General features: G+C 56.1%; 1 protein-coding gene across 1 annotated transcript; it reads right to left on the bottom strand.

Moving 5' to 3' along the window:
- Positions 1 to 15,331: 15,331 nt before the first annotated feature.
- Positions 15,332 to 21,569, bottom strand: LOC129488836 (aquaporin-12B-like). Its single transcript, XM_055291336.1, is given in 4 exon segments — positions 15,332 to 15,435; positions 15,438 to 15,530; positions 19,150 to 19,266; positions 20,963 to 21,569. Coding segments are annotated over 4 exon segments (921 nt in total).

The raw sequence follows: 21,569 nt of genomic DNA, 5'->3' as shown, positions 1-21,569 counted from the left end.
CTCCCGTGGGCTCTGCTGTGGCTTTTTTTGCGTGTTAGGTGTGTTGGGGGGCCCCGGAAAATGGTTGTAGGTGCATGCATCCAGCGTGGTCCAGAGACTGTGCCCCTCCCCCAGTGATGAGGCAGGGAGGGGATGGCTTTCGAGGTGGGCATGGGGAGGTGGTGGGGAAGGCGTCGAAGACTCAGTGTACGCAGGGTGCTGGTCTTGGAGGATCAACCTCCACCTGCCTCCCTCCGTGACCGGCTGCACCCCTGTGAACCAGCCCCAGGCGCCTCTCCAGGGACACAGCACCTACCACCCTCATACCAGGCCACTGCGCCCATCCCAGGCAGCCTCTGGGGCTTGGACCCTTCAGAGTCTCTAGTCCATGGGGTCTGCGCCTGGGCCCAGATCCTCAGAGCCTCCTGGAGTTCCAGAGGCCGCGCCATTGCACACGAGGGCCTTAGTCTTCTCCAAGGCATGGCAGGAGTTTGGGGACCAGTGTCGCACTGATGGCTGATGGGAGGATGGGGTGACAGCCTTGCACTTTGGGGGACTCTGGGCAGGGCCCCCAATCCTTAGGAGCCCCCAGGCCCTCCAGAGGTGAGTGGCTTTATGTCACAGGTGACAGCCATCTCCAGGACATTGAGTGAGGGTGGCACCTGCTCAGAAGGCAACGCCTCTCAGTGGGCCTGGGAGGTGGACCCTGCTGGCCGGCACGGGGCTCCAGGGCCTTGTGTGGGGCCACCCTCTGGCTAGAGGTGGGAGGGGCTGTGTCAGGGGTGACATAGATACCGTTCAACCCGTGCAGACTCCTCCTGTCTGAGAGGTCGTAGTCTTCCAGTCCTGAGATTATAGACTTAGAACTTTTTGCCAGCTGGGTGAAGGGCACATACAGTTCCTCTCTGTGCTGTTTTTTTTTTTTTGTTTTTTTTTTTATAACTTCTTGTGAGCCTACCGTTATTTTAAAATGAAAAAGAAAAAACTTTTTATTCATCAGATTTTCTAGTTCTGTACAATGAATTTGTGTTACTGTGTAATTCTTTTAAAACTTAAGAGTGAGAAGCAAATCAAACCAGAATTCTGTGACTGGGCAGAATCATAGCGGCCTCCTCCCTGGTTGAGGAGGATAAATGAGTTAGCTTTGGAAAAGGCTTAGGACGGGACCTGACACAGACTAAGTGCTGTAGAAGGTTTCTGTTTTTTAAAACAATGAATGAACCTAACAAAATTAACATTAAGTAACAAGTGGCTGTGCCTTCCAGTGTTAAGAAGAAACCTGTCGCCACCTCTGCTTCCACCTGACCTTGTTCTTGGGGCCCCAGGGATGACACGTATCATCCGAAGGTTCTGGAAGACCAGGGAGTAGAACCAGGAGTGTGGGCTGAGTGGCGCTGGGCTTCCATGGTTGGTGCCTTCCACCAGCAGTGTGACCGGGCTCTGGGACTGGGACCACTTCTGTGTCCAGGGCAGTGCTAAGCTGGGCATGGTCATCCTGTGCCCTGTGGGGCCTGGTTCACATTCCCCAGCTGCATCCTCTCCTGGCTGGGATGGTCCTTCTGTCCACATTGGTGCCTCAGTGCAGCCCTGGCTGGTGGTTCTCTGAGGCCCGGGAGCCATTCAGACCCTTTTGATGCCTGCAAGTCTCTGCTGCCATCCAGCGAGGGCTGGTGGCACAGTTGACTCACACGGACAGACAGACTCACGTCTTAACTCAGCAGATGGCCACTGTCACTCCTGCACAGGCGGCGGTCCTTTAGGGGTGTCGACTAAAGCTTTCACAGCCTCCAGGATGTGTAGAGGGCAGAAAAGCCTGGAAGCCCCAGCCTTGAGGACAGAGTCCACCCCTGTGCAGACAGCCAGTGATAACCCCAACCCGGTCCCCAGGGAGAGGTGGCCTGTAATGCACCTGGCTCCCTTCTGCTCCAGCCTCCTGCCCATCTTGACACCTCCTGCTACTGCCCCAAAACCTGACTCGGCCCAGGGCCCCTCCTATGTCCCCTGTGAGCTGGAGTCTGAATGCTGAGTCCAGGCTCTGGGGAGGCTCCCTAGCTCCCCGCCTGTGCGGCAGATCCTGAAACTGAGACCCTGACCCTAAGATGGTTCCAGAACCCTGGGCTGAACCTCGCTGGCCCATCCAGCCTGTGCTCTCCTCTCCCCAAGACCTTAAGGCTGGCTCCATGGAGCCTGGAGCAGACCAAGCCACAGTGTGGGTGTCTGGAGGCTCACGTGTCCACTGGACGCGTTGTGTCTCTGGGGAGCTGAGCCCCGGCCTTGGGGACACCCGGACAGGATCCAGCAGATTCCTCATCCTACTGGGGTGACACCCATTGGCCAGCTAGACCCAACTGGACCCAGGGCCAGAGGGGCGCAGGCATGTCCTGCCTACAGTCCAGGGCGCAGGAGGCAGGGACTTAACCCGTCACCTCCGCGGCCTTCTCCTCTCCCTACCAACCACCACTTGGAGCCCGCCAGGCCCCCAGCCAGGAGATCTTGACTTTATAGGTGTGTGGGGTGTCAGAGGATCCTACTGCACAGCAAATGGTATTTCCCAAGAAGAATTCCCATGAGCTGCCCCTCTTCCCCCCAGTGTGGGCTTCCAGGACCTGGCCCGAGAGCACCCACCAGCTTCCTGCCTGCTCTGCACTCCACACCTTCCTCCTCTCATGTGTGGTGTGAAATGGTGCTTTCCTGATTCTTCCAAACTGTACTTTCCAGTACAGTAAACAACAGAGCAACATGGGTCCTTACACATAAAACCATGCTCTTATCCTACTTTTGGGGACAAAGTCGTAGCTGGAATTACTGTGTGGGAGTTTATATAAATTCAAATGTGCATCTTACATGTGTGTGTGGGTCTGTGTGTGGCATGCGTGTGCACGCGTGTGCACACACACACACACGGCTTCTGAACATAATGCCCATCATCCTCTCACTGCATGTCTGAGTCTCTTTAGTCTTCCCCATTTGACAGGTGGCAAGTGGCACCTTATCATTTTTCAATTTTATTTATTAGTGTTGCTAGATTATTTTCATGTGTTTTTATATATATATATGTATATATTTATTTATTTATTATTTATTTTTGAGATGGAGTCTCACTCTGCCGCCCAGGCTGGAGTGTAGTGGTGCAATCTCGGCTCACTGCAACCTCCACCTCCAGGGTTTACGTGATTCTCCTGCCTCAGCCTCCCGAGTAACTGGGATTACAGGTGCCTGCCCCCACACCTGGCTATTTTTTGTATTCCTCGTAGAGACAGAGTTTCACCCTGTTGGCCAGGATGGTCTTGATTGAACTCCTGACCTCAAGTGATCCACCCACCTCGGCCTCCCAAAGTGCTGGGATTATAGGCGTGAGCCACCGTGCCCAGCCAGATTATTTTTGTTTCTTTTGTGACTTGCCTATTATGTCTCTGGCCAAATTTTCCTCTTAATTTGCAGTCAATTACACATATATCAGATAGCTCATTCCTTTGTCATATGTTTTAATTTTCTAACTTTGTAATTTGTCTTTCTGTTTTGGTAATATTTTATTTTGCCTTATAAAATTATGTTTAATATCTTTTAAAGTCAAATATAGTTTATTTTTCAAAATTTCTAACCTTGGGCATTGTGCAGAAAAGAATTAGCCCAACAGGCTTGCACCTGCTACTCTTTAAATGTCTGCTGCGAGGTGGAGCCTCAGACGGCTTCTGGGAACTTGGCACTTGAACTGTTCCCTGGATGACAATGAGGGTTCACTGTGCCCAGACTGTACAAATACTATAGCCCTTGATGCACTTTCCTTCTGAGTCTGGAGTTTGGTGTGTTCCAGGCAGGGCATGGCCAGCTTCCGGTCAACACCACAGGCACTGAGTCCCTACTGAGCTCCCCGATGGGGAGCCCTTAATATGGATGGCCATGCAGTGTTGCTGGGAATGAAACATATCCTGTGTTACTCTGTGGGGAGAGAGGCCTTGGAAGCACAAGCCTGGTTTCCTTCACACCATGCCCCATGCCTTTTCCACCCCATGCTTTTTCCGTTCACAGATGTGGTTTCAGAGCCTTTTGCCATAACCAGTCTCAGCCACAGCACCACTGTATGCTAGATCCTGTGCATCCTTCTAGAAAGTCTCTGAACCAGGGATGACCTTGAGGACTTCATGATACAAGAACACACTTTGAAACTCCTTTCCCATTCATTTCACTTATCTCTAATAGTGATTTCATTTATGTCATCAAATAACCTATCTCGCATGATATGACCACGTAGAGTTTACTCTGGGAATGAAGAGGTCACTTCATATCAAGAAATCTATTAATAAAATCCATCATATCAATAGAGCTAAGAAAAAATGGCCATCACCACAGATGCAGAAAAGCTAGGAACAGAGCAGAACGGCACGCTAGCATCACCACAATTCGATGGGTTTTGGAATTACTAGCTAATTTCTTTACACAAGAGAAAGTAATCAGAGGGATAAAAACAGAGAAGGAAATATAAAAATTATCTCTTTTGCAGATGATAGAATTATATATCTGGAAATCCCAAAAGAATCCATGGGAAAACCACAAATAGCCTGAATTTGAATTTGGAGGGTCAATATGAAGATATGATAGATTTCATTTTTCTTTAAAAAATACACATTTCCTAGTTCCATTTATTGAAAAGGCCTAGAAACAACAACCAGCTCCTTAGCAGTGACATATTCCTAGAACCGAGACTGTATTGTCTAAATAGAACTTCTCTCTAACACTGGGAGAAATCGCTAGTTTCAGAGCAGGGATGAGAATTGCACAAGATTATCATGAAAATCTTTTCAACAAAAACATTATCACACTTTAAGGGTTTTGCCAATAGGACCCAGAGTCATTGTCAGACTTCAAGGGTTGTGTCAAAAGGACCCAGGATCCAACTTAGAGGCTCCCACTGGCCTAAGATGGGACAACTTGAACATCAGTAAGGCTAATAAATGTGATGACTGGAACACATGTGATATGGTTTGGCCCTGTGTGCCCATCCAGATCTCATCTTGTAGCTCCCATGATTCCCACATGTCATGGGAGGGACCCAGTGGGAGATGATTGAATAATGGGGCGGATCTTTCCTGCACTGTTCTTGTGATAGTGAATGGGTCTCACGAGATCTGATGGTTTTAAAACACAGGAGTTGCCCTACACAACCTCTCTTTTTGTCTGCTGCCATCCATGGAAGATGTGACTAGCTCCTCCTTGCCTTCTGCCATGATTGTGAGGCCTCCCCAGCCATGTGGAGCTGTAAGTCCAATAAACCTCTTTCTTCTGTAAATTGGTCAGTCACAGGTATGTCCTTATCAACAACATGAAAACAAACTAATACAACATGTAATATGATTACATCTATTGGTTTATAATGACAATTAAAAAATTGTAAAAAAAAATAGCTCAAAATAGCTCACTGGTAACCATCAGAGGATGCAACTCATTTCAGAAACAAGTAAATCAGGAAAAAGAAACAAGCATTACCCTGTCTTCCCTTAGAAACTGTACCTAAGCATGGCCAGGTAGCCGAGGAGCAGAGGTTTGTCTTTGCAGAAGTATTTTTCCTATAAAGGAAGAGAGAAGGTCATCCTAAAACTCCATGGCTGTGTAATCCCCAACACATGAGCAAATGAATGAATGAATGCGGCTAGGCAGTGACATCACCAAAGACACAGCAGGGCAAAATCTACCTCTGGATGGAACGGCACAAGCCCATCTGAGGGGTGGTTTACAAAAACCTGGCGCTGAAGCTGATCACGTGTCCAGATCCGGCTGTAAGAAACACGGGGGAGATAGGCTATGCCGACAGACACTGCAGGACGCCTGCGTCGAAACCCAGACGTGGGAGACTTCACTCACAAACGACCTCTGCTCTTCACCAGATAAATTACAAGATGAGAAGGTGAGGGAAATAGGTTAAAAGAAATTTAAGAGACCTCATGTGGATCCTAAATTTTTAAAAAGTTAACAACATTAGGTGAGTGCCTTTGGTGCGTAAAGAGCTTGGAAGTCATGAAGCTCATCCTTACAGTAAGAAAAGCTGACAAACCTGAAAATCAGTGTTTTCTTTCACCGATCGAAGCTTTGAGCTTGCAGGGCGTACTGCCACCCCAAACTCTGAAGAGACAGCACAGAGTCTCAGTGGAGATTGGCGCCCTGGAGCAGAAGCTGCTGGAGCCGCTGCTGGCAGGAGGCCGTAGATGGCAGTTCTAGCGAATTGCTGGAGGCTGTGTGTGGACCAGCTGGAGAGAGAGAGGGTCCTGCACCCCAGGCTGGGGGGATGCTCATGTGCTCATGGGTTTTACTACCATGAACCCCACCAAGTTCTCACAGAGAAGAGCAAAGAAAAATCCCCTCATGTTCCCATCAGGGGGAGGGGCAGAGTAATCATCTTGAAACATGACGAGAACTTCCTCCACAGCAAAGGACTCTGGGGTGGAGGTGAGAAGGAAAAACGAGAAAGAGATGGGAACTTCCCCAGCTTGATGAAGAACATCTACAAAACCCCGCAGCTGGCATCACACTTAACACCCAAAACTGGCAGGTCCCCCGCTTAGACTGAGGGAGGGCGATGGTGTTCCCTCTCAGCACTCTTTTCCACATCCCACTGGAAATGCTAAGTGCAGCCAGACAAGGAAAGGGAATAAGAGGTATACAGGCTGGGAAGGAAGAAATGGAAGTATCTTTCTTTGCAGACAATAGAGTTTTCTATGTAAAAAATGCCAAAGAATTGACAAAAAAAAGAAAAAAAAAAAACTCCTGGAACCAGGAAGTGAGTACAGCAAGGCCACAAGATACAAATTAATACACAAAAGTTAAATAATTTATAATTATTGTGTATTACTTTCCTATAAACCAGCAATAAATCATTGAAATTGTAAATAAAAATGCCATTTATAATAGCATTAAAAAAGAAACAGAACTAAGTAGGTATAAATCAAATAAAATATGTCGATGATCTGTATGTAGAAAACTACAACGTTTCTGAAAAGAATCGAAGAGCATCTAAAGGAATGGAGAGACACTCTGTGCTTATGGATTGGAAGATTCAGTGTTGTTAAGATGTCAGTTTTCCCTGGTTGGTGCTATAGATTCAATGCATTCCCAATCAAAATCCCAGCAAGCTAATCAGATATTGACAAACTGAGTCTAAAGTTTATATGGAGAGGGGAAAGACATAGAATACCCAACATATGAGAAATAAAAATAATGTTTTAAGGCCCCCAACTGACTGAACAGACCCCTTCTTGGCCAAGGGGACCCAAGAGAAACCTCAAAGGCTGAGTTCCCGGCCATGATGGGACAGGGGGCCAGACACACCTTGTTATACCCCCTTCCTCACCAACTGCCACTGGACGTTCTTTCCTAATTGGTGAACAGAAACCAGCCCTTTTGAAAGACTTGCCAGACCCCTGATCCCTTTTTCTGGTTTCAATACAACAACCAACTAGCATCTCTTCTCAGTAAGAGACCATGGACCATGGACTGGTCTGGCCGTGTGTCCTCTGTGTCACCTCTTGACATACAGGGGCCTACATTTTCTTTCTTTCTTTCTTTCTTTTTTTTTTTGAGATGGAGTTTCGCTCTTAGTGCCTAGGCTGGAGTGCAACGGCATGATCTCGGCTCACTGCAACCTCCGCCTCCTAAGTAGCTGGGATTACAGGCATGTGCCACCACACTCGGCTAATTTTTGTATTTTTAGTAGAGATGGGGTTTCATCATGTTGGCCAGGCTGGTCTCAAACTCCTGACCTCAGGTGATCCACCCGCCTCAGCCTCCCAAAGTGCTGGGATTACAGGTGCGAGCCACCGCTCCTGGCTGGGGCCTACTATTAATGCACTGAAATGGAAGTCTCCGCCCCAAAGGGAACATGCATGTAGCAGGCATGTGTGCTTACTATGTGTGCATGTGCTCCCCGCTTCATGAATATTCATAGCTCCTCCTAAAATGTTTAATATGTATATGTAGACAACCTGTTCAGTATAGATTCCTCTCCCACTTCCCACTGTTAAAGTGCCTTTTTCCAGTTTCTGCCAGAAGCTACGCTTCCCAGCCTGCGATGGCCAGGCTGCAGGCTGCAACCCTTTGTAAGAAATGAAGCTCTCCTCTCAAAGTCAAGAACCCTGTGATCTGTCAGCTGGCACACAATACTGAGGAACAAAGTTGGAGGACTCACATGACCTGACTTCCTGACTTACTGTAAGGCTTCCATAGCCAGGATCATGCAGGATTCACAAGACTGGTCATATCGGTGCATGAAACAGAGTAACAGAAAGCCCAGAGGAGACCCACACCAACAGCGCCAACTGGTCCAAAGGAGCAAAGGCAAGTGAGTGGAGACGGGGAGTCTTTCCAGCAGAAGGTGCTCCAACAAATGGATGCCCACATGCAGAAGCAGGCACACACAAAGAACCAGAAGGATGTGGTCACAGACCTCCTGCCTTCTACAGAGGTTCAGCCAAAAGGAATCCCAGACCTAAACGTAAAACACAAAACTGCAAAACAATTAGAAGAAAACATTGGAAAAAATCTGGGTGATCTTCGGTTAGGCTCTGAATTATTTAGATAAAACCCCAAAAGCATGATCCATAAAAGAGAAAATCAGTAAGATGGACTGTATAGAATTTAAAATGGTTTGCTCTGCAAAGGAAATTAAGGAAAGCCACAGACGTGGAGGAAAGTCTTTGCAAAATACACACTGGACAAAGGACTGGCATCCAAACATAGGAAGAATGCTTAAAATTCAGCAACAAGAAAACAAAGAGCTCATCTAAAAAGGAGGTAAAAAATCTAAACAAACCTCATCAAAGAAAATACACAGATAGCAGAAAGCACAGGAAAGATGCTCTGCACTGCATGTTATGAGGGAGCTGCAGCCTGAAGCCGCGGTGAGAAGCCTCTACACACCCACGGGAATGTGGGGCACCCACCTGACTGACGACATGGAAGCCTGGGAGCAGCAGGAGCCCCGTGCCTGCGTCCGGCGGGAGAGCCACATGGCAGAGCCGCCTGGGGGCAGCTCGGTGTTTCTCACAGAAGTCGCCACAGCCCCACACAGACCCCAGCATCACAGTCGTTGGCGGACCCAGCTGATGGGAAAACTCCCCAGAAACAGGGTCTAGGTGGTGAGGATCTAAAGAGGAGGAATCAGGGGGGCTGGGCTGGGGAGGGGCTTGTTTGGGGGGCACTCCCTCATGCACAGAGAGTTCTGGAGGGGGTCAGGGACAGAGGGGTGAGTTAGAGGGCTGGGGTTGGGGCACAGTGGGAGGGAGTGGGGAGAGGTGAAGGGTCAGGTTGGGAGGGTTGGGAGAGGGGGTCACAGAGGCATGGTCAAGGGCTTGTGGAGGGAGGTGGGGTGGGGTCTGTCCAAACCTCACAGAAGGGCCCCCGCTAGCCACAACCCCCGTGGTGGGACGACTCTGCTCTCTGGCTGGACAGAACCTGCTAGAGCGGCCTGAGTGGCCACAGCGGTCACTGAGCAAACCTCAGACACCCAGGGAGCTGCAGCATGGGCACCCAGATGAGCACAGGCCAGCCCCTCCTGCCCACCCACTGCGCTGGACAGACTGCTGGAGGTCTGGGGCCAAGGCTTGGAAGGAACGGGGAAGATGGTGTCCTGAGGGCCAAGGACAGGGAGGAAACAGCCCCTCCTAGAACCCTCAGCACCGGCCGACTCGACTGCTGAGTAACCCGGAGCAAGACCCTGTGCGTCTCAGAGCCTCACTTCCTGCCTCACAATGGGCAGGTGAGACCCATCCCAGGGAGCTGAGGGTGGGGTGGGGCAGAGAAAGCTGAGGTGCTGTATCTGGGGGCTTCGGCAGAGGGCAGGCCCCATCCCTGGCCCCTGAGCCCTGCCCCTCTTGTGCGGTGGCCAGGTCAGGGTTACGCCAGCCTCCTCCTCCAAGCAGGCTCCCCTCCTCCCTCAGCTGTTGCCTGGAGACCAGGATGCCCCGTGTATCCACCCCCAGCAGGTGCCGAACAGGGTTCCCATCCTGCAGCCCATCCTGGTGGGGATCCCCCAGGAGTAGCACGGCCTTCCCCAGGGCCTCTCTCAGGGCCACCTGTGCCTTATGGGCTCCCAGCCCAGGAAAGCAAGGCCACAAGCCAATATTTGCCCAGGCAGGCACGCACCTGACCCCTCTGCCTGCTTTTCCACCCCAAAGTCTGTCTGCTGATCTCCCGAGCTGGGGGAGCCTGCGGGTGTTCCATATGAATCCTGGGCACTCAGCCCTCCTGGAGGCCAGCCCAGGTCTAAGAGGCATTGCTCTCCAAATCTCTCTCTCCCTCATGCACAGTTCTACCATTTGGGAGTCACTCCTTTAGCTAGATCACAGTGTCTCCAAAAGCTGTAAAGAAGTTTACACTTAAAGACACCAACACAGGGCAGGTGTGGGCCCTGATAAGAGGGACAGTCTGCCCAGGTGAGGCAGATAATGAAGCTCGGTAGCAAGGCTGGGTCCAACCCCTCTGAGTAGGCAACTTCCCGCCAACCTGCCCGGCTGAGGCAGCAGCTGAGTGGGCTCACTGGTGACATCCCCCGGAACCCAGGTCATTTCAGCCATGAGAAGTGGACACCCAGAGATGTACTGAGGTCCCCCGGCAATCACCTTGCAGACCCTGTCTGAAAGCCTGGACTTCAGCCCCTGGGTTTTGGGGAGACAAGGAGGGTCTTGAGGAAAAGGGGCACAGTGAGATTTCGGTGTGACTGAGATGGGGCTGGACAAGAGGGGCAAGACTGGAGGGGTGACCAATTAGGAGGGAATGCGGGAATGTGGGAGACGGGGGGCGGCCTGGACTTGGGCCGCCAGAGGGAATGAGGTCAGGGAGGATCCCAGGGGTGGTAAGATTTCAGGGGAGGGCAGGGGTGAGTGTGACCCCCACGTGCCTGGCCTGGCTGCCTGGGTGGCAGTCCTGAGCCTGAGGACATAAGACAGACTTGGTCTTGTGGTGACTGGGGTGGGGAACATGGGGACTCCGAGTTCAGTTGGGATCTGCAGAGTTCAGGGCTTCTGCAGGGCACCCCTGGCCATGGCAAGGAGGCAGTGGGGTGGTTACCATGGAGATGGGGGGAGTGCATTGGGGTGGTGACGATGGTGACAGGGGAGGTAACCATGATGGTGGGGGGAGTGCATTGTGGCGGTGACAATGGTGATTGGGGGGAGTGCAGTGGGGAGGTGACCACAGTGACCGGAAGAGCAGTGACGTGGTGACCATGGTGGCAGGTAGGAGTGCCACGGGGTTGGGTGAGAACACTTTGTGTGGAGGTCAGAGGGGTGGGAGGAGGGAGGTCCTAGGGAGGGAGAGTAGCTGAGGAGGCTCCAGGAGAGGGTAGGGGGCTGGGAGCAAGAGGCCAGGCAGGTCATGGCCGTTGCAGCAGATCCTGAACCCGGGCCAGTGTGGAGAGGAAGCGGCCTCTCGTGCCTACAGAGGGGAATGGCTGGCACCCTGGACATGGCCAGCTTTGGTCCCCATTCCCCAGGCCCTGGGACCCTGCAGCCCTCTCTGATGATTTAACCGCCTTCGCGAGGATGCCACTGGAGGCGACCTCCACAGCCCACTCGGGTCCCTCAGAGGCAAAGCCCGGTGGATCCCATCCCATTGCAGAGGGGGCTGGGGGGTTGGGTGGAGGGTACTCAGTCCCAGCTGCTTACCTTGGAGCCCTTGGAGCGTCCCCAGAGCCAGCCGCCCTCGTAGGCACACAGGCCCTTCCCCACCCAGGCGTGGCGGGTCCTGCCCCGAGACAGCGCCTTCACCACCCTGCGGGACCCGCCCCGGGTCCTGGAGTCCGCCTTCTCCTGGTACAAGACGGCCTCGCCAGAGAGCCCAAGCCCGGAGCCTGCGCCACTTCCAGGGCCACACCCGCGCCTTCTATGACCCCCGACGGCCAGACAGCCACTATGGCCTCAACTTCATGGCCTTCGACCTGGGCTTCGACCACAACGCGCGTCGCCTGGCCCCGAGGGTGCGAACGGTGGCCACGCGCTTTGATCTGTGGCTGATTGCCCAGCACCTGGACGAGTCCCTGGGGCTGCTGCGCCGCGCTGTGCTGGGGCCTGGATGACCTGGTGGCCTTCCCCGTCCAGTGGCGCGAGGCCTTCGCCCAGGAGCCGCCGGAGCCGCGCTGGACTTGGCGCTCTGTGCGCACTTGAACCGCACGCTGTGGGCGCGGCTGGGGGCCGGGGGGCTGCGGCCGGAGGTGGCCGCGCTGCGGGCAGGGTAGACGCGCACCTGCCTCCTGCATGGCGAGGGCCTCAGGGCCGGGCGCGGAGCTTCACCCGCAGCTGGCGCCGCTGCAGCACGGCCTGGCGCCCATCCTGGGCTACCAGCTGCGGCCAGACCTGGACCAGGCCACCCGCCGCCATTGCCAGGACCTGACCACCCCAGAGCTGCAGTTCGCCAGGCGCCTGTACCTGTGCCAGTTCCCGGAGCGGGTGTGGGATCCGGGACGCCCTTGGGGAGCAGAGCCCCAGGCCAGGCGGCATTGCGCGGCAGGCCTAGGCCCAGGCCCAAAGGAAAATGTGGGCCGCGTTCAGAGGCAGGCGGGGGTCCCTAGGGCTCTGGAGCAGAAGGGCGCTTCTCAGCCCCTGTTACATGGGACCCCACAAGGCGGGCGACAGTGGCCGGGAGCCACAGCTGAAACTGCTCTGTCCCGGCTCCCTTTTCTGCGCATCCTTCAGTAGTTACGGGAAACCTGTTTTTAGCAACTTACTTTTCTTTTCATCTACTTGAAAGGCACGTAGGTCGCCCGTGGCAGATACACGATTCTGAGTCATTTTGGCAGTTTTTCATGTGGAGAAGGCTCTTTCTGCTGAGGGAACGTTCCGGAGCTGCTGGGAGTGTCTCATCGCTGTGGCGACCTGGGAAGCTGCTCTGCTGAGCCACCCGGAGTCGCAGATTTTAGCACATCTAGAGCAGATGAGCGGCTAGTCCCAAAAATGTTCGCGCTTCAGACAGATCACTTTTGTATAAGTTTGAGCGTGTTTTTGATGCAAATCTATCGTGATTATGTTTCCTCTGACGTTTCCTGTACTTGTGGAGCTGATAGGAGAGACTGAAGGTGAATTCACGATTGCACACAACTTACAACATCTGTTTGTGAATTCGATCAGTGTATCTTCAACTGTAAGAAAAATTAATTTCAAAACTTCTGCATTAATACCTGGATATTCCAACATCTTATATGAAAATTGTGCTCGTTTCTGTCCAATGCAGTGGCCCTTGCTTCAGGGTTTGTGGATTTTGTTGAGAATTTCGAGATTCTCAGAAAGAGATTCTAAGCTGGAGTAATTCTAACAGCTTCTCGGTTACGTTACTGGGATAACGCTGTGTCTGCTCCTCTCATGCTCAGTTACTGATACAGTTACTGCCTGAGCACCGGGACCTCCACTCCTGGAAGGATCTGTGCAGAGGCTGCAGGCACTCGTGGGGAAACAGACACACCTCCGGCACCCAGGGGCCTGGTGCTCCCACCCGAGGAGGATCCCCTCTCCTTCCTGGGGCCCCACCCCCTGCTGCTGCTTCTGCTGCCATGTGACACCCAGGCATGGCCAGGCCCCCACGCAGAACGTCTGTGAGGGGAGCTGGTTGGCCCCACCCCATCGGCTCCCCTGTGTGCTCAGCAGCCCTTTGCCTGGCAGGGTCTGGCAGCCCCATTGGGGCCTCTGGATGCCACACAGGACTGGCTCTCAGGCCTGTCCCACGGGATTCCTGTCTCCACTCCACGGCCGGGAAGAGGAGCCTGGGGCTCCAGAAAGAGCCAGCTCTCTGCCTGGGTGGGAGGGGGCTTTATGGAGGGGAGGAGGGTGTGTGTGTGAAGGGGCAGCCTCGGGGAGGAGGGTGTGTGTGTGAAGGGGCAGCCTCGGGGAGGAGGGTGTGTGTGTGAAGGGGCAGCCTCGGGGAGGAGGGTGTGTGTGTGAAGGGGCAGCCTCCGGGAGAGGAGAGGATTCTTCTTTCCCTCCCTCCACCAAAGGCTCATCCAGGAAAACGTGGCCTCACCGGCATTCCCAGGGAGAAGCCCACGCACCATGAGATGGGAATAATACAGGGTGGTTGGAGGGGAGTGGAAGTTCCAGGCAGCCCCTTCTCATCTCTAGCAAAAGGAAACCCTGCAGAAGCGAGAGGCTGACAGGACCCAAAACACTGGGGTGTGGCCGTGCTGGCTGAGACCGCCTGGACCCCACAGGGCTCTGGCTGTGCCCCGGTGTCTCCTGTGGCCTCACGATGTGCTCATTAGCATACTCATCACACCCCCACCAGTGCATGATGGCTCCAGAACACCCAGATTTGGTGTAAAGAATGGGCGGCCCCGCAGCTCTGAGACATCTCCACGTTTTCCAGGAATCCTGTGGACATTCCTCCAGCCCCAGCGCCCCTGCCTGGGAGGGGACTCTAGAGGGCGCCACACTCCATTTCTCCAGTGGGAGCTTTGGGCTTCGCAGGAAATCTCTGGTCTTTCACTATTTGCCAACTCGCCCCTGAATTCCTTCGCGTGATGGTGTCAAGAGCCTGGACGCTGGCCGGGGTGCAGGTCTCACTGGGGTTGGGGTGTCCCCTAGCCCCCCACATCGAGGACATCTCCCTGCTTTCTCCTCTCATCCTTCCCCTGTAGCAGAGCAGCTGGGCCCAGGGCTGCTGCCCACCAGAGGACGGGGTGCCGCCTGTGGCAGGAGCACCGGCCACCTCACTCACTCCCTCTGGGTGGGGCAGCAGGACCCATAGCAGAGGGCCCTTGTCTCCTTTGGGTGAAGGTTTCCAGACCGGCTCTGTTCTTTGGGAAGGAAATGGCTGGAGGTGCCATGCGTCCAGGTCCCAGTTCTGCTACCAAGGTCCCAGTGATTGACCTGGCTTTGGGCAACAAGCGGGCCATGGTCCTGAGGGTAGCGAACTCAGAGGCCTTGGGACTGGGTGCCCTGTGCCTAGTTCACAAGCCTACAGCCTCAGGCTCCAGCGCCAACCTCAGCATCCCAGCGGGTCTCAGGCATCCCCGGCTGTGGGTTCACTCCCGGGCATGTCCAGGGCTGCAGCATCATCTTTGCAGACTCGGGACCTGGCAGACTCCCTGGGCTCTTCCCTGTCATCCTGCCCTTTCCACTCCTGCTTCTTCTGTAACAAGAGGCAGGAAGGAGCCCCCGGGAGATGCGGAGACTCAGACCAGCCTCACCGTGTTGCCGCACACCCCTGCCTGCCCGTCCAGAAGCCTCTCTCGGGCCCAGGGGGACACACAGGTCTTAGAAATGGTTTATTGACAAATGGCTTCTGGGGAGGGGGCTGGGATTCCCCCTTAGCTCCAGAGGGTTCCAGGGTCCAGCTACGAGCAGGGCCCTCGCACAGGGCTCACACAGAGCAAGGCCGCTCAGCGGGAATGCGGCCCCTCACCACTGCTGCGCCCAGGCTCCTGGACACTGGACCCCTTTGCAGGGGTCTGGGTGTCCCCCTAGGCCGGGGCTGGCTTCCCTCGGGTGCTCGGTACTTGTTCTTCTGGCTGTAGAACAGGTTCCTCTGGAAAAGGCGGGGAAGGCGGCCCTGGTGCAGCAGCACAGCCAGGACCATCCCTGCAAGAGAAGGCAGGTCCCAGGTGGGGCCGCGGGGCTCCTGGGCCCAAACACAGATAGGACACCCACTCCCAGGCCTGTGCCAGGACAGGGAAGCCAGGCAGCCTGGCCAGGAGCCCCAAGAACCCTGAGGCCCAGCCCCTGCCTGATCCTGGTCTTCCCTCCCTGGTCGTGCCCCTCCCTCTGGGTGTGCCAGCCATGGGGACGGGGGCAAGCCGGTGCGGCTCCTTGTACTTCTGGACCACGGTCTGGGATGAGTGACTGGAATTCCTCTCCCCCCACATTGTCCTGAGCCACTCCCAGAACTTCTGTGGCCATTTTCATCTGGGACCTGATGTGGCGTCCCAGGGTGGCTGTTTGCAGGGCTGTGGTCTGGCGTAGAGGTGGGGGATGTGAGTGGACAAGAAAGATGTGGGTGCCCCTGGGTGGGAGGCTGGGCCTGGCTGAATCCTCATGCGAACGTTCTCCCAGAACTCCAGGAGCAGAGACTCCTAAATCCGCGCCTGCCTTCCAGGTCATTGGGAAGGGCAGGTGTTCCGGGCAGAAGGGGAGAGTGGATCCTCTTCAAGTTTAAGCTCAGTCCTCTAAGGATTTAACCCACAGTGTGTTAGCTCCACTGGGGCTGGCCTGAGCGGGACCTGCCTGTCACCACCTGCAGCTGCTGTGGCTCCTGACAGTGGCCCCTGTGCCTATAGCTTGCTGAGACCAGCTGTTGCCCCTCACTCCGCCCTCCAAGGCTCACACTGGTCCTATCTCTGCTCCCAGGAGGGCAGGCGCAGGGAGGTGGGATGACCTGCTCAGGGATGTAGCCAGCAGGTGCTGGTGGCCGCTCACACCCAGGGAGCCAGCCCCATGTCCACACCTGGCTATGCGGCTCTTGCCTGCAGCCTCGGAACTCCCCAGGGCTCAGGCTAACACTGAACTTTTGGATAAAGGAGGTTAATGGAAGGACACAAGCCTGTTTTTCGGGTTCCTGAAGCTGCTCTAAGATGACAGGAAAGGGATGCTGTCAGAGGTGTCAAGCATCCAGATGGATGAGACAGGAAGAGACACAGGAGCACAGCTGGGGCTGACAAGCATGCAGCCGACCAAACACTGATGACATGGAGAGGCCGGATCGCCTGTCCGCAGGGACGAAAGCTGGGAAACAACCCACTTCTTCTGCAGATGCCTCATGCTTTCAGAAGCTGGCGCCCGGGTCCCTGTGGGATGGGGTAGCCCTGGGACTCACCTAGGAGGAGGGACGGCGATTCTGCATGGGAAGCTCCAGAGCCCCAGACCCCAAAATACAGAAACAGCCAGCGCCTCCCTCCCTGGCCCTGGCAGGAGACAGATTCCTCTCTAGAGGGGGCATGTGGACTCGAGCATCAGGCCCGCCCAAGCCTGGAGTCCCACCTGAAACACGGATCCCAGCCTCTTCTTACTTGGCTCCTAGAAGCTGCGAATGCCCTTTGGGCCTCTCCATAGAGGCAGTTCTACAGTGAGAGGTTGTAGTAGACTGAAGAGAATTTCCCCAGCGACATGTCCTTCCCAGAACACACGACGTGCCCTTGTTAGAAACAGGGCCTGGGACATAAAATTAGTTAAATTACAGTGATGTCATACTTGAGTAGAGTGAACCTCAAATTCAATGACTGGTGTCCCTACACAAAGAAAGAGACAATGACACAGAGGAGGCAGCCAGGGGAACCGGCAGACATGGGAGTGGTGCGTCTCCAAGCCTGGGGACACCGGGGATGCCAGAAGCCCCCAGAGCCTGGAAGAGGCAGGAGGCTCCTCCCCAGCAGCCTCCAAGGAGAGCTGACCCTGTCAATGCTGCCAGCTCAGGCTCCAGCCTCCAGAGCTGGCTGAGCATACAGCCCTGTCACATGAAGCCTCTTCGTGTGCGTCCTTTGCCTTGTAGCCCATGAAGCCACCACAGGCCACGGCTGGGGCCTGAGAAACTCAGGACGAAACTGATCTCCCACCCGGAACCCTGCCCAGGCCTCACAGACACTCAAGTGCAGGTCAGAACCAGGACACTGTATTTCAGACACAGGAGGTCTGAAGTGAACCTGCCAGGTCCCCATTCTCAGGAAGCTACTGTGAGACGGGCACCAGCAAAAAGAAGGAATCAACCAAAACAGGAGGCGATGAGGAAAGCAGGAAACAGAAATGCAACCAGGATCAGTGAAGGGCAGCTCCGTACCAGAGACGGACGCCTGCGGGTAACCCAGAGCTGCGGATCCTCGGGGGAGACGCTGCCCACACAGAGCACTGATGTTGAATTAATGAAAGCACCCAGAAGCCTGGGCAGGAGAGAGTCCAGGACCTCGTCACCCGCAGGAAGCAAGGCCTGTGCAGGAGCGGAGAGGCCTCCTGTGCCACCACAGCTCACCTGGGCCGCGTTTCCACACCAGGGAACTAGAGGGGGCTCTGGAGCTGATCAGGAGGAGGAGGCCGATCCACCAGGGGTGAAGGATCCACAGGGGGAGTGCGGGGAGGCAAGGAAAGAACGCGCGCCCCCCACATCCCAGGAGACAGCCCAGGGTTGACACCTGAACTGAAGAGTCTCGGAGAAGCCCTCCAGGCCCAGTGTGTGGGGACAGAGAGGCCAACACTGAGCTGTTCCTAGCAGAGGGCAGTGCTGCCTTGGGGACGAGGGGCAGGAGGGGGTTCCTGATCTACTTCATATGCTTCCTAGGACCCTGCACATGCCTGAGAGACTGTGACCACATCAGAACCATGGCGACAGATCACGATGACATCAGTGTCACCATTGCAGGGCCAGGGTGCCTGAGAGACCCCCAGCTCCTGTCTCTCCCTGCAAGGGGGGGCTGAGGCATTGCCCCTGAGACCTCCCCAGTGTAGAGCCAGCAGAAGCTGAAAAAAGCTTCCAGAATTCCACAGGAACCCAGCTGCCCTTCTGGTACCTCAGTGAGGTGGAGCCGAGTGTCTGAGAGCAGGTGCCGGAGAAGGTGTGGGCTCCACCTGGGCCTCTGAAGCCAGGGGCCAGAATCGCCAGATCTAGGGCCAAGAAGGGGCTCCATGATCTCCCCATGCTGCTCCTCTGCTTGGATCCAGGATATAAGAAAGGAGGGGCACACACTGTGGGGGAGCTGAGGGGTCCCCTGTGTGCATCAGCGAGTCCCGGGTCTGACCCACCAGGAAGCAAAGGGGCCGGCTGCTCCACCCCCATGCTCACAGCCCTGTGAGTGCACGATGGCACCCTATATCATCTAAGTGGGGCTCTCTGTCTCCTGAGGCTTTAGGGACACCAGAATGAGCCCCCCTCGAGGAAGCCTGGCTCTGGGTGTGTGGAGATGCCATCTGGGACGGGAACCCCAGGTGCATGGAGCCTCACTGAAGACGCCGTCCCCCGTGTGCCCAGCACCCCTTGCAAGGTTGCCCCCTCCCCAGCCTGTCCCCTCCTTACCTGGCTGCAGCTCACTCGGCACCAGGACGGTGTCCACAGTGAGACATGCCGTCACAGCCCCTACCCCACACACCGTGCCCACTGCAGAGACCTCCCCGGGAGCACTGACCAGGCACCCTCACCTCCACCCTGCAGGACCCCACGTGCCAGGACGCTCTCTGGGCCCCAGCAGCCCTAGGGACCCCACCCCGCCCCTGCCCTTACCTGTCAGAGGGCCCAGCCAGTACACCTGCGCGTACTCCAGTAAGGTGTGTCCCGAGCAGGCAAAGGTCACAGAGGTGGCCAGGGCAGGGTTGAAGAAGGCGGACGTGAAGGGCCCAGCTGTGGGCAGAGCACAGACAGCCCTGGTCCCCAGCCCTGCCTGACGCCCCTCTCCAGGCCAGGACCTGACCCCCGCCACCGAATCCACACCAAGAGCCCCACTGTGTGCAGGCCTGGGAGCTGCTCCTCACTCCTGGAGCCCCGCCTGGTCCCCCGCACTGATGGACACACAACGCAGAAGGGCTGGGTCAGCCAAGGTCTGGGTCAGGGGCAGCAGCTTGAGGGCCCCCCAGGGCCGTCAAACACCCTCCCGACGTCTCACCTGGATCCCGTGCCCCTCCCATGCTACCCTCCAGCACCCCACCTTGGGAGACGTGGCCTTCAAGAAAGATGGACAGAGAGAGATGGAGACAGAGACTAAGAGAGACAGATAAGGAGAGACAAAAAGAAACAGAGACAGGGAGACAGAGAGAGAGAGGAGAGACAGAGAGAGATCTCAGAAATGGGCAGCAGCAGAGGAGAGGAGAGGACACGGCTGTGTGATGTGAGACAAGGGAAGGTGGCCGCACCCAGGCCACTGTCCTGCAGCCCCAGGCCTGGGTGACCGCCCCAAATAACAGAATCCACCAATACCAGGGACCTGCCTCTGGGCAGGGAAGAGCAGGGAGTGGGCCTAGCAGAGGGCAGGGGCCACAGGGACATGGAGTCTGCGGCCGCCCAGGTGTAAACCAGGACCCTGAGGACGGGCAGCTCCGTCCCTGAGACCAGGTGCCCTGTGCCTTGTGGAGGCAGGACCCTTGATGAGAGCTCTCCGGTGCCACCCAGGACAGAGGCCCAGGCAATCTGCCACAGAGCTGTGTCCCTGCAGAGCTCCCTGCTCACCCATGCCTCAGTTTCCCCATCTGTACAGGGCTCTGGTGGCACCTTCCCATGGCCTTTGTGGTCCAGGTTCCATGATGTCTGCCCAGTGCTGGGTCGTGGGCAGTGCCATGGACCTAAGTGCTGGTCCTGTCCTGATTAGGACCTCGGACCCCTGGAAGGATACCTGATACCATTCTCCCTGCAGCCCTTCCTGTGGTGCCTGGAGCACGAGCCGGCCTCCCCTGGCTCTCCCTGCAGCCCCAGCACTGTGGACACCTGTCCTGGGAACTTGCTGAGCAAAGGCTTTCGTGGTGGTGGAGCCCAGCGCTCGGACGGGAAAGCAGACATGGGGGGCTGGATCAGACGGAGGGTCTGCGTGGAGGGAGCTCACAAGGGGGTGATGGGACCATGAGAGCTGGGTCCCACGGTCTGCCCAGGTGCAGGCAGGGATGGCAGGATGCGGGTGTCAGTAGGAGGCCAGGGAGGCCGAGTGGGGCAGGTGGGACAGGACCTGTTGCTCTGGAAGGGGTGATAGAGGGTGCAGGGGCTCCCACACCAGACCAGGAAACTGGGCTGGGCCTTGAATCGTCTACCTCGGCTGTCCCTGCTACCCCAGAGGCAGAACTTCCGGGAGGACCAAGAATAGCTGGGACTGGGGAGAGGTGCAGTGGGCAGGATGGCCCTGGCAGGGGACAGGCTCCTCCACAGCACCCCATGTCCAGCGCAGGCCCTCGTCTACCCACCAGGTCCCAGGAAATCGCCGCCCCTTCTTGTGGGTTTGTTGGCCACCTGGGCCAGCAGCCCCCATCCTGGGTGTGAACAGGCCTGACCGTGCACGGTGGCCACACAGGTGGAGGGTCCTGAGGGGCCCAGGGGAAGGGGAAGCAGTGCTCACCCGTGTAGGCCATGACGGTGACCAGCAGAGCCACAGCGGTCACCCTGTGGGTGGGAGGACTGTGCCGCAGGTGCAGGAGGGTCAGATGGAAACAAAAGGCGCAAGCGGCCTCCACAAGTGCCCCATGGGGCACGGATGTGTGCAGGGCCGAGCTGCAGCTCTGGGCCATGAGGCTCTGCAGCAGGTGCAGGTCGCTGAGCTCCCAGGCCCAGCAGAGGCGTGTCAGGGTGCAGGCGGCCTGCATGCCCAGCCCCTGTGCCGCCAGCTTCAGCAGCGTGCCAGGCAGAGACTCCTCGGCCATGAGAAACTCCTGCAGGGACACGGTGGGGTTGGCCGAGGCCCCGTCCAAGGTGACCCCGTGCGCCAGGAAGAGCAGGAAGAGCAGGGTGAGCAGCAGGTCAGGCCCAAAGCCCCCAGCCCAGGGCCCGAGCTCGACCAGCGTCCTCATCTCCAGGCAGCAGGCCCCGAGCTGCACGGCGCCCACCGCCTCCCGGGCGAAGCCTTCATAGGCGCCCACTGGGAGCAGGGCCTTGGAGGCCCTCCTGACCCCCTCGCAGAGGGCGAAGGTGGCAAAGAAGAAGGAGAGGGACACGTTAAGACCTGCCAT

The sequence above is a fragment of the Symphalangus syndactylus genome, chromosome 8, assembly GCF_028878055.3.
Source record: "Symphalangus syndactylus isolate Jambi chromosome 8, NHGRI_mSymSyn1-v2.1_pri, whole genome shotgun sequence".
NCBI lineage: Eukaryota > Metazoa > Chordata > Mammalia > Primates > Hylobatidae > Symphalangus > Symphalangus syndactylus.
Note: the sequence above shows the minus strand (reverse complement) of the source record. Positions and strands in the feature narration are given on the sequence as shown.